Raw genomic sequence first — 12,175 nt, forward strand, 5'->3', positions numbered from 1 at the left:
AGTGTCAATGTAATCATTAAAACTTTGAAGCTGGCTTTCTGAAAGTTGTCTACCCCCCTCTTTTTCATTTGTATACCGAACAATATTAAAGTCTCCAAGAACAATCCAAGGTACATTGAGACAGCCATTTACAATATTAGTCAGGTCAGACCAAAGTGTATTTCTTTTTTGCATACTGTTCGAAGCATATATGCCAGTGAAATTGAATTGACAGCCATTCTTTTTATCCTCTACCTTAAGATGAATGAATTGATCAGTAGCAGAAATAAACCAAGCATTAATAGAGTTAGGATGCCATAATACCCATATTCGACCAAAAGTTTCATTTGAGTCATTGGTAAATAGTTCTGCGTCCGGCCATATTAAATTCTTTTGAGCTTGAACGCACGATTGTTTAATTTTCGTTTCCACTAGAATAACAATATCACATGCGGTAGACTTGATTATTCTGTTGAGCTCCCGACATTTCTCCGGCTTATTAAGTCCGCGAACATTCTAGCATGTTATCTTCATTAGTAATAAACAAATGAAAAGGTAGTAAGGTATTCATCCAACGACTTTGGATGGATTGTACCATCCTTTTTCTTATCATTCGATTTTGCATTTTCCTCCCTCACAATATCCTTACCTTTTATGGCTTTATTCCTATATTTATCCACTTCATCTACGGCTTGCAGATTTTTAAACTTTAAAGTACCTTGAATCATGTGATCTTGATTGGCAGGGTTTGTTGAAGCTCGATAAGATTGTTGTAGCACAATATCTTGGATAGTACTTGTTGGAGCAACCTAGCTAGAGACGTTTGTTGGGGCATGAGTTTGTTGAGACAGAATATCCTTGTTGTCGATGTTTGTTGTGGCCTGAGTTTGTTGAGGAAGAATATCCTTGCTGGCGATATTTGCTTGGACCTGAGTTCGTTGAGCTATTGTGGATGGATCCGATGATATTGGAAGAGATGAAGTTCCTGACTTATGTTTCTCCTGTCCACTAGTACCATGGGAAACCTCTGTTATGGAAGACTCTGACATTATAGGAAGAGATAATGTTTTGGAATTGTCCTTCTGTCCGCAGTGCTTTCCTTGCGAGTCGGAATGGTCAATAGTTTTCGCCACCATCGGTGCTACTGCCGTTAGAGAAGAATCACTTTGTTGCTGATGCGCTTGACGTGGTTGATAGACCTTTGTGGTTGGTTTTGGGGTTTGCTGACAAGCTCCATTTGCATGACCAAAAGATAAGCAATGCTGACATCGTTGTGGCTTCCAGGAATATGAGACATGTACCTTCCGAGTGTTCCCATCATGATCACGATAGAAAACCTCATTAGGAAGATCTTCATCGGAAGAAACCAGCACACATGCTCGTGCAAATGCTAATCTCGTCTGAGCTGCTGTTGCTTTGTCGATATAGAGTGGCTGTCCTAGAGTGCTGTATAACTTTGCAATAAAACGTCGACTCCAAAGATGTAGAGGCAGTCGTTGAAAGGATACCCATATTGGAATAGACTGTAGACTATCTAACTCCAAACGGACATCAGGAGACCAACGTCGTAGAATCATTGGATGACCGCGGATAGTCCAGAATCCTTCGAGGATTCGTTGCAAATCTTCTTCAAAGTATAGCTTGCAAACAAAGAATCCATTCTCCAGCATATGTAGATCAAATGACGATATTCCCCATCGAGTTTTGATAAATGAGGATAGTGGGAAATAAGATGTTTTTAGACCTATCACATAGCCAACAATCGCCATAGACCATGTCTCAATAAGCTCTGCTGAATCAGCAGTCTCGTATACAGCAATCTTCTTATCAGCCTGAACTTCTGGAGTAAAGAATTCCAAGCTTAGATCTGGACTTCCAACCGGAGCCTTGAAGAGGCTAGTCCAAGGCCGAGGATCGTTGGAAATGAGAGCATGCTGCCGTGATCTAGTGCGCGACCTGCTTCGATGCTGCTTCGTCGAAGGAGTTTCTCTCTGGAAAGGTTGGGGGGTAGCGGTAGGGAGCCTTGCAACCCTCTCGCCACCATCGCCAGCCCTAGGGGCCGTCGCTGCCATGTTTGATCCCTCTTCTGGTCGCCGCTACAGAAACACCATCATTGGGAAAAGCCACCGATGCAGTATATTAGATCGCTGCTACAGTACCGTCACCCTAGGGAGATCTGGTTTACAGAATCGTTGCCCTTGGGGAGAAGCCGACGCTACGGAGATCTGGTCGTCGCTACAGTGTCGTCGCCCCTAGATCTGGTCGCTGCTACAGTGTCGTCGTATCCGCTACAGTACCGTCGTCCTTGGGAGATCTGATCGCCTCTACAGTGTCGTCGCCCTTCGCCCGTAGGAGAAAGCCGATGCTGCAGGAGTTAGATCGCCTTAGGGAGATATGGTCGTTGCTACAGTACCGTCGCCCTAGATCTGGTCCGCCGCCGCTACAGTACCGTCGCCCTTCGCCCGTGGGAGAAAGCCGATGCTGCAGGAGTCGGATCGTCCTAGGGAGATCTGGTCGCCGCTACAGTATCGCCGCCGCCGCTACAGTACCGTCGTCCAAGATCTGGTCGCCGCTATAGTATCGCCGCTTGGTTTCTGGACTTCTCCTAATAGTGGATTTCCTTCTCCTAATAGTGAATTTCCTTCAAAATTACTAGCATGATAAGCATGATTCCTAATTTTTTATATTTTCATTACATTATTAAACATGTAATTTTTAAGAAAAATAATTATTCTAAACTAAATTAAAAATAACTCATGAAAGCCATTATGTAATTTCAAGGTAAACTAAGGGCATTTTGATTACCTTATCGTCGAAAGCCGTTAAGGCGTAGTTTGCCACCTCACCTTTGTTGATTTTCTTCTCGTCTTTAGATGAGCTCGTTTCATCCCAAAGTGCTTTCTTCTTCTTCAATTTATTTTTATTTTTTATTCTTGCTTTAAGTACTTTTTAAGTTTTATTATGAGAAGTTCAAGTTCATCATCACTTGAGCTTTCGCTCGAGTGCTCTTCTTTTGTTCGATGCGCCAAATCCTTCCTATTCTTTGGAAGGTAGTTCTCAAGTTCATCTTGTTCAACATATGTTATAAAACTCATTTTATGTCTTTAAAGACCCTATTAGTTCTTCAAGTGGAAAACGGTTCAAATCCTTGGCCTCTTGTATGATCGTTACTTTAGAGTCTTATGTTTTGGAAAGTGAGCGTAAAACTTTGTTGACAAGTTCAAAATTTGAAAAATATTTGCCAAGAGCTTTTAAACCATTAATGACATCCGTAAAACGGGTATACATGTCAACAATGGTTTCACTCGGCTTCATTTGAAAACGTTCAAAATCATGCATTAAAAAGTTGATTTTTTAATCTTTAACTTTGCTAGTGCCTTCATGTGTGATTTCGAGAGTGCACCATATATCAAAAGTCATTTCGCACATAGAAATTCGATTAAACTCAATTTTATCCAAAGCGCAAAATAGAGCGTTCATAGCTCTAGCATTTAAGGAAAAAGTCTTCTTCTTCAAATCATTCCAATGGTTCATTAGAAGAGAAGACCTTCTAAAACCGAATTTGACTATGTGTCATAAATCAAGATTCAATTAAAGCAAGAAAACTCTCATTCAAGTTTTCCAATAAGTATAGTCCGTCCCATTGAAAAAGAGAGAATGAATGAGAGAGTGACCCTCTTAAAAGCCGAAAAGAGTCATTTCTCTTTAGGTGTTAAACCAAATGAGAAAAACGAGGTTCTGATACCAATTGTTAGGAAAGGGGTCGGCACTAAGAGGGGGTGGGTGAATTAGTGCAGTGGTAAAATACGTCTTCAAAAACGTTTTGTTTCAATAAAACCGGTTTCGTAAATATGTAAACTTAAAATTTTATGGAAACATAGTGAAGGAGGAATTCAGTTTGCAATAAGGTAAATAGCAAGAAGTAAATGCAAACTAGATTTTAGAGTGGTTCGGTCGTCGTGACCTACATCCACTTCGCGATTCCTCTTCTGTTGAGGCCACTGACATCTACTATCAATCTTCCTTTAATAGGCGAAGATCAACCTCCTTCTTACACCCCTCTTCTCCTTTTACCGAGTTTAGGAGACAACCCTTATAAGCACTCACTCCTCCTAAATAGAATTCTAAACTTAGACTTAGAGGGGATTTCTCAAGTGATTGCAACAGCATTTCTTCAGTTTTAAACTCTCTGTGCTTGTGTATGTTAACCAGGGATGAGAAGGGTATTTATAGGCTTCAAGTTGATTCAAACTTGGAACCTAAAAACATCTCATCCTAGGTTTCCTGGGTCCGGGCGGTACCACCGCCCAATCTGGCGGTACCACTGCTTGACATTGGGTGGTACCACCGCTTGTAGCCTCTCGGAGGCTATGTTTGGGTGGTACCACTGCCTGACACAGTCTCGGAGACTGTGCCATGACGGTGCCACCTCATGGGTCATTGTTTGGGCCTTTCATTGGGCCCAACACAGTCCTTACATGGGCCTAACTGGCCCCTAATTAGGTTGGCCCAAATCCAATTCCAATTACGTGCTAACTACGAATTCTAAGACATTTCCTAAGCTAAACAAGTCCGTAAGTCTAGTTTCTTCTAGCGAGCTTCTAGCGATCTTCCGGCGAACTTTCGACGATCTCTCGATAATGTTCCAACGGACTCCCGACAAGCTCCTAGACTTCACGATGATCTTCTTGGCAAGTTCCGATGAGCTTCTCTGGCAAGCTCTGAGACTTCTCGACTGGTTCTTGCAGAACTTTCGACGAACATCCGGACTTCCGATGAACTCTCGAATTCCCAACAAAATCGCGTTATTGACTCTAGGACTTCATTTTGCTTCATTCCTTGCTATCGTAGTTAATCGTACACATGTAAAACATATTTTAATCTAGACAATTAATACTAAGCATTAATCATATTGTTCGATATGTTATTGGTCCCTCGACGCTTCGTCCGATTCTTTGGCGCATCGTCCTCTCTTGCGGCCTATTGCCCAATCGGCCAGTTGACTCCACAACTCTGATATCCTTGGTGCAATATCTGTTCTTCTTGGCCTGATGCCCAAATCCATAGCCCGAAGCCTTCTGTCGATACGTTAACCGATCCTCATGCTCGACGTCCAATCTTCTGACATGTTTTCCCCCGACACAACATGATTCTTCCTGCTTTAATTATTTCATCCTGATCGAAGCATTCTGCATCACTTAAAACGCAGATTAAATCATACACTTATCAATTGGTTTCATCATCAAAATCCAAGATTCAATAGATCGAAGTGTGTTTTTACATGTGCGGTGGTGTAAGGAGAGATTGATCTTCGCCTATTAAAGGAAAATCAATAGTGGATGCTAGTGGCCTCGACGGAAGAGGAATCGGCAAATTGGATGTAGGTCACGACGACCGAACCACTCTAAAATCTGGTTTGTATTTCTTTGAATAATTCACTTTAACTGTAAACCTCCTTACTTGCTTTTTACATCCACTACTCTCTTATGTACGCTTTCAAAAGTTATTACCTTTACGAAATGGTTTTTATCATATGAAGATTTTTTTAACCAATGTAATTGTATCGCTATACTAATTCTCCTTCCCAACACCTCCCTCTTAGTGCCGACCCCTTTCCTAACATGCATCAAATAAATATCAATTGCATAAGCTTATAAATCAATTACTCATGATTAGTTGATGCTTATAAATGAAAAAGACATGATCTTAAAATTTGTAATAGGTATATTGATGTTTATAGATTATAAAAACCTTTGGATTTACCCAAAGGTTAATCTTTTATTACGTAAATATGATAATCAATATATTCTACTAAAATTTTATATGGCTTACTTGCCATCAAAGTGGCTGAACATTAGATCAAATAAATATCAATTACATTGAAATACCATGATGATAAAATCTGTAATGGATTATAAGAATTCATATAATGAATATAAATGTGATAGTTGATATTAACTATTTTTTTTTTTTAATCTAAAGAGATCAAAATATTTGGCTTGAATAATATATTCAATTGTCAAATAAGATGACACATATAGAAGAAACATCATTATGGTTGTATATCTTAGTTTCATCCGAAGGACAACTTTGATTCTTATATATATATATATATATATATATATATATATATATATATATATATATATATTCTTTGGATAAACAAAATAAATTTCAGCAGAATATATCAATCATCATATTTATGTTCATCATTATGGGAATGATAGATAAAGCTTTGGGCGATCCCAAAAGTTTTTATAATCTATAAGCATCAATCAATATATCCATCATAAATTTTATCCATCAACTAATTATGAGTAATTGATTTACAAGTTTATATAATTGATATTTATATAATCCTAATGTTCGACCACTTTGGTGATTTACAAGATAGATAATATAATATATAAATATAAAAAAATTACTCATGAAATATTGTATAGAATAAATTACATGAGTAAAATCAAATTGCAAAAATATCATAGTATAGCTGATGACAATAATATGATGTGATGACCTTCCATCAAATCAATAAAACATCATAGATCAGGTTCTCGATTTATAGTGATACAATATATTTTATTTGAATACTAATTCAGAATTAATATCTATCTGAAAATACATCATTCAATCAATAAAATTTCCAATCCTCATTCCAATTTAACGTTTTGTTTTAAATGTAAATAATTGTTTATAAGATGGGATTGTGAATCCTTATAAATAATAAGTGAGGCCACTCGAATCATCCCACCAAATTCAAAGCCAAATATATAGAATAAAATTGAACTGGCTACTGGAATTTCTCAACAACACAATACACCAGAACAGTACCTCCTAGGAGACAATAAACCACTCAGCTTAGCATTAGGATCTCATCAGCACACTCGAGACTGGAAATACTTTAGAGACTGTACCTCCCTCCCTTGCTAGGCTTTATCATTCGGGAGGAACGCTTGCACCACAAGTGGATCGGGTGAAGAGGGACAACACTAACAAAAGAACAAGATAAACAAACCCATCTCTGCAGTTTAACGTTCCACCATCCTTCTCTCTTTGCTCATCTCACTTGTATTCAAGGTTCATGTTGTTCTCCGGAGCCAGGCCAACACAAGCCCTGAGTATGTTCTCCAGCATGGCCCTCTGCTTGGAGAGGGCATTCACCACTGGTGTGCCTAGAGGAACCTGTTTCGACCATAAAATTGAATCAGTCAAGACAATCATATTTGATATCACCGCAGTGACACATCTTTTGAAGTCGATTAGATTATGCAAGAGTTGAAGGGAACATCCATGAAGGAGCTGAATGAATGACACATCACGCTATGCACTCTTTAAAGTATAATATAATTTGTTGGCATCTAAAAAACCATTGCTGCCTACAGTTTAATCTTGTTTTTATATAAAAACCTGCTATAAATTCTTCGGTAAAAGAATACTTTTTGCGACAAGTAAACATCACATGTTCAGGTGGTACTAACGCAGCAAAACTCGGTAGCTTCACTATATTACCATCAACAATAAACTTTATAGCTTGTGGCCACTAATATGCATATGGAATTTTTTTGTTTTTTGGTAAGTAAAAGTAAATTTATTATGTGTAAAGTTTCTACAAATAGTTTTATCTATACAAGTCCTAGACAAAGCTAAATAAGTAACTCATAGTTATGACTACACATGCTGTAGACTATAACTCATAATTACAATCATCAAAGAAAATGTTTATCCAGATATATCAAAACTATCTGTGGGTATATAATTTGGCATCATTCCCAAGATCTTTAGCTAATAGCAAAATTGAATTTGATAAAAATATCTTTTTCTCTTTGGGTAAAGTGCATGGTTTTGAGATCTTGCTCGATACAGGATCTTGAGTCTCTAATAATCTCTTTCAATAGCTGAGCATTGTTCGAGATCTTGAACTTGTTGTGTAGCTAGTTTTATTGCCAATCTACAAACTGAACTTTGTTTGATGCTGTTTAAAGCCTATCAACAGTTGACTTCATACAGACATCAGTACTAAACATGCACTGACCTGCCCATAATCATATTCTATTCCATTATATATTTGGCCAATGGACAGTCAGTCCTAACAAATCATCATTGTCTTAAATAAGCCTTCCTCCAGGAGCTAAAAGTTATGTTTGACTTTTTACCCGGGTTGGCCTTTAACATTAGAATTCTGTGCATGATAGTATATTCCATCCTATTATGTGATCTTTGGACAATCATGTAAAAGCACAAAGTTTCATGAATCATGTGTATTCTATAATTCTTTCTTCAGGATCTAAAGAAAATATATACTAGAACTGCAGAGTATTCACTTACAAGTGGAGCCTTGGTGAGGTAACTCAGAATTGCGGACACCGGGTGAAAAGAGTGGAATTTGTCCTACATGACCAAACCAAACATAAGCACAACGTGTTTACTACATGAATACGCAAATGGACAGGCGGTGCCTATAAGTACCTCTCCCTCAGCTTTAAGTTGGATTCTAGTGCTCAGCTCAGCCAGCAACACTAAGTCCAATATGATGGGTGCAGCCAACAAGGAGTCCTCGCAAGTGTTGTGAAGAACGATGGTACTCCTGCCGCCCAAGAATATCTCTGATGTGTATTCATCCATTGCCCTCTTGCTGTCCCCGACATATGGTACATACTACAATAAAAGCAAGTGATGAATATTGGTATATAATCTAGCATCCAACCAAAAGGATATAGGTCACAATTTCTACGAACCTTGATGACAATAACATGGTCAGGGTGCTCCCCAGTCTCATAGAGGATGCCATTACTCGAGACCATGTCATCGACAACATTGCTCTTTGAGATCTCCTTGGACCTGAAGGTTTGTGGCGCCGAGAGATTCATCCCATCATTGTTTCCCAGATGATTGTAGCTGATAATAGAGGCCGGCTGGCAGGAAGAAACAAGGACACATCACACATGTTAAATTAGCTCAAGATAAAGATTGGGCACAATTATTTTTCTTATAAATACAAGCTTTAGATGAAATTCGAGTGGATAAACATTGAGAATTAGCATGACAGTGATGTAGACATAGAGGTCCAAGATCAGATACCTTAATTCCTGCTCCCACCAGAAAATCAACCAAGACAGACTTCATCTTGGTCTGCCCACTCTTGAAGTCATCTCCTCCTATAAGACTGTTCCTTTGAATAGCCAGATCAATGAGCCCTGCACACAAGTATAAAATTGAAATGCATGAGGCATTCTCATAGCCCAGCCAACCTGCTGAATAAACAATTCAAGCATAAGGCACCATACCAGGCACGAAAGTGTTCTGTGGGCTTCCGTTGATGTAAGGCATATTTTCCAGAACACAAGCTATCCCATACAACGTTGATGGAGATATCTCGGCATCATTCTTCTCCAGGGAAGCCATGAGATTCTCCACGGTGTCATTAAGCCCCACAACTACATTGCTGTACCGCTCTGTGTTAGCAGTCCATAGCACAACCACCTTATCCACCTTTGTCTTCTCCTTGAACTCCCTATGAAACACATATCAAATAATGAACATCTACATTCTGGATTCTGACACCTTTGTTTCTAACCTTTTAACCTAAGCTAAGCAGGTGACATTAACTAATTGTTGGAAAATGAGCTTGAAATATTAAGGTCAGTGAGCACCTTATATCCTTGATAATTTGTTGGACCTGCTCCTTCTTGGTTCCTTTGATCACATTGTTGGCCCGAGCACCCTGGTTTGCGGCGACGAAGTCGGGGTCGAAGATCCCGGGCAAGGGGACCATGGACTCCATGTAGGGCCTCAGCTGCTTCTGAAGGTCTAGGTCCAGGACCTTGGCCCTGGCCATGGCATCTGCCAGGTTCATGTCGCTGATATCCCATCCCCCAAACACTATATTATCCGGATCAACCTAATAAACTCAACAAAAGAGAAAACCTTATTACATAACACTTCCAGAAAAAAAAAAGAAGGAAAGAAAAATCAAATCCACATGCATGGATCACATGACCGCATAAACTAGCGTTCGAGTAAAATAAAATGGCACAATCAACAACAAAAAAAGCTTTGTTGTATCATACAAAAAAGAGAGAAAAAAATGAAATTGTGGAACAAATAGAAAAATAAATGAAGAATCGACTTTACCATAGGAAGCAGGCTCTTGAAGGGGGCATAGATCTCCTCCCCATTGAAGGAGCCAACCCTGATGGTGGAGGCCTGGGTCAGGGATCCAAAATAGTTAGCTTGCTGCACCGTGTCCTTGGTCGCCCAAGAGATCCCCCTATTCACCATATAAAAATCTCATTTTTTTATTGGCAAATCACAAAGAAAACATCCTAAAGATCACCAAAAACCAGAAAAAAAAATAGAGAAAAAAAATGGCAAAAGAAACACGAAGAGATGTTACTCTTTGTTGGCGATTACTCCGGCTGTGAGGGTGGATCCATTGTTCCCGCCCCATCCCACGAGCATCACACTGATCCAAGATCAAAGAAACCGATCAAATCATTGAGCCAATAAAATCGGGGGCAGATGAATGGGGTAAAAGATACCCGAGCTTGGGGACGCGGGTGTCGGTCTTGAAGTTGTATACGACGGTCTTGGGCTTGACGACCCATTGGTAGTCCCCCTCCCGGTTCTCGTGCACCAGCTCAGTGGTCTCGTAATGGTACACCGCCTCGATCGCCTCCTCGCCATACCTCACGTTGGGGCTGTCCACCTTGAACTTCTCTATGAACATCTTCAACAAACAACGGAGACCACCCCCCTGCTTCTCCTCGCTCTCTCGCGGGCTTCTCTCCGTTAAGACCGAAGGTCACGGGGACCGTTATTTATGGAAGAACGAACCGTTGCACGGGAGCGCCTCATAGGAGGGATGCAAGATTTGCCACGTGGCTGGTGGTGATAGCGGAAGTTCCTGGAATATGACTGACGCCGTTACCGGTGCTCCGTTATGTGCCGTTGGGTCACGCGGGCGCAACATGTCACGTGCCCGGTTCCGGCGACACGTACCGAGCGAAGACCACGTGGCTTGCTGGCCACTGTCACGTGCCCAGTGTGAGGAACCAGTACATTTATGACGAAAAGGATTTCATATCAATTAATGTTTTAAGTATTTTGTACCCCTTTCTCCCTCATTCATCGTGTGAAATATATCTAAGTATTTTGTACAGTTTTTCTTTTTTTTGGTAAGTAAAAGTAAATTGATTATGTGTAAAGTTTCTACAAATAACTTTATTTATACAAGTCATAGACAAAGCCAAGTAAGTAACTCATAGTTATGACTACACATGCTGTAAACTATAACTCCTAATTATAATCATCAAAGAAAATGTTTATCCAGATATATCAAAACTACATGTGGGTACATAATTTGATATCATTCCCAAGATCTTTAGCTAATAGCAAAATTGAATTTGATAAAAATATCTTTTTCTCTTTGGGTAAAGTGCACCGTTTTGAGATCTTGCTCGATACAGGATCTTGAGTCTCTAATAATCTCTTTCAATAGTTGAGCATTGTTTGTGTGTTGGCATTCAAATATTCTGTTACATCTCTCCTTCCACATCCACCAAATAGCGCATCTGAAAGTAACCTTTGCCAGTTGTGTGAGAGGCCCCTTTCTTGAGAAACATTGCATGAGGTCGCATAGTTCTTGGTGCAAGTTTGGTTGCGGTAGTCTATTGAGTTCAAATCGCTGGAGAATCTCATTCCATATCCATTTTGTATAATCACAAGCAAAATAGAGGTGGTCAACAGTTTTCTTCTTGTTGCATACAAAGGGAGCATCGGTTAACATGATAGATACCTCTTCTTTTCATATTGTCTATTGTAGGTAATTTATTGAGAAGGGCCTGCCATGTACATAAGGAATGTCTTTGTGATCCCGGTCGATCCCATGTCCAACTGCTTGGGACCCACTTGTTATTTCTTTGCCTAATTTGATTCCATGCGGATGTGACACTAAATTTGCCATTGTCATGAGGCCAAATAAGTATATATGAAGAGTTGTTCCTGATTGGAATAGCTATAATAGTCGGCCAAAGTGATAACATTTCGGGAGAAATGGGATTAGGGAGACACCAGGTACTGTTAGCAATGAACTCAGAAACCTTCCAATTTTTGGGAGCCCCAAGATCTTTTCGTATTCTGTCACCATATAATTGAAATATACTCTTCCCATTCACCCAAGGATCGTACCACATATTAG

At 39.7% G+C, this 12,175-nt stretch overlaps 1 protein-coding gene across 1 annotated transcript; it reads right to left on the reverse strand.

The window, feature by feature from the left end:
- Nucleotides 1–6,755: 6,755 nt before the first annotated feature.
- On the reverse strand, nt 6,756–10,765 carry LOC135638495 (inositol-3-phosphate synthase-like). Its single transcript, XM_065151612.1, has 10 exons — nt 10,518–10,765; nt 10,373–10,441; nt 10,111–10,246; nt 9,630–9,877; nt 9,264–9,490; nt 9,058–9,173; nt 8,715–8,891; nt 8,446–8,634; nt 8,305–8,367; nt 6,756–7,161 (listed from the first exon to the last, which is right to left on the reverse strand). The coding sequence occupies exons 1-10, from the start codon at nt 10,703–10,705 to the stop codon at nt 7,042–7,044; spliced, it is 1,533 nt and encodes a 510-aa protein (XP_065007684.1). The 5' UTR covers nt 10,706–10,765; the 3' UTR covers nt 6,756–7,041.
- Nucleotides 10,766–12,175: the final 1,410 nt, after the last annotated feature.

The sequence above is a fragment of the Musa acuminata genome, chromosome BXJ3-5, assembly GCF_036884655.1.
Source record: "Musa acuminata AAA Group cultivar baxijiao chromosome BXJ3-5, Cavendish_Baxijiao_AAA, whole genome shotgun sequence".
Classification (NCBI taxonomy): Eukaryota; Viridiplantae; Streptophyta; class Magnoliopsida; order Zingiberales; family Musaceae; genus Musa; species Musa acuminata.

Coding starts and splice junctions, on each gene's coding strand:
- LOC135638495 (XM_065151612.1), bottom strand. CDS start 10,705: ATGTTCATAGAGAAGTTCAAGGTGGACAGCCCCAACGTGAGGTATGGC. Junction 10,442..10,517: donor ACCCGCGTCCCCAAGCTCGG/GTATCTTTTACC, acceptor ATCTTGGATCAG/TGTGATGCTCGTGGGATGGG. Junction 9,174..9,263: donor ACAGAACACTTTCGTGCCTG/GTATGGTGCCTT, acceptor ACTTGTGTGCAG/GGCTCATTGATCTGGCTATT.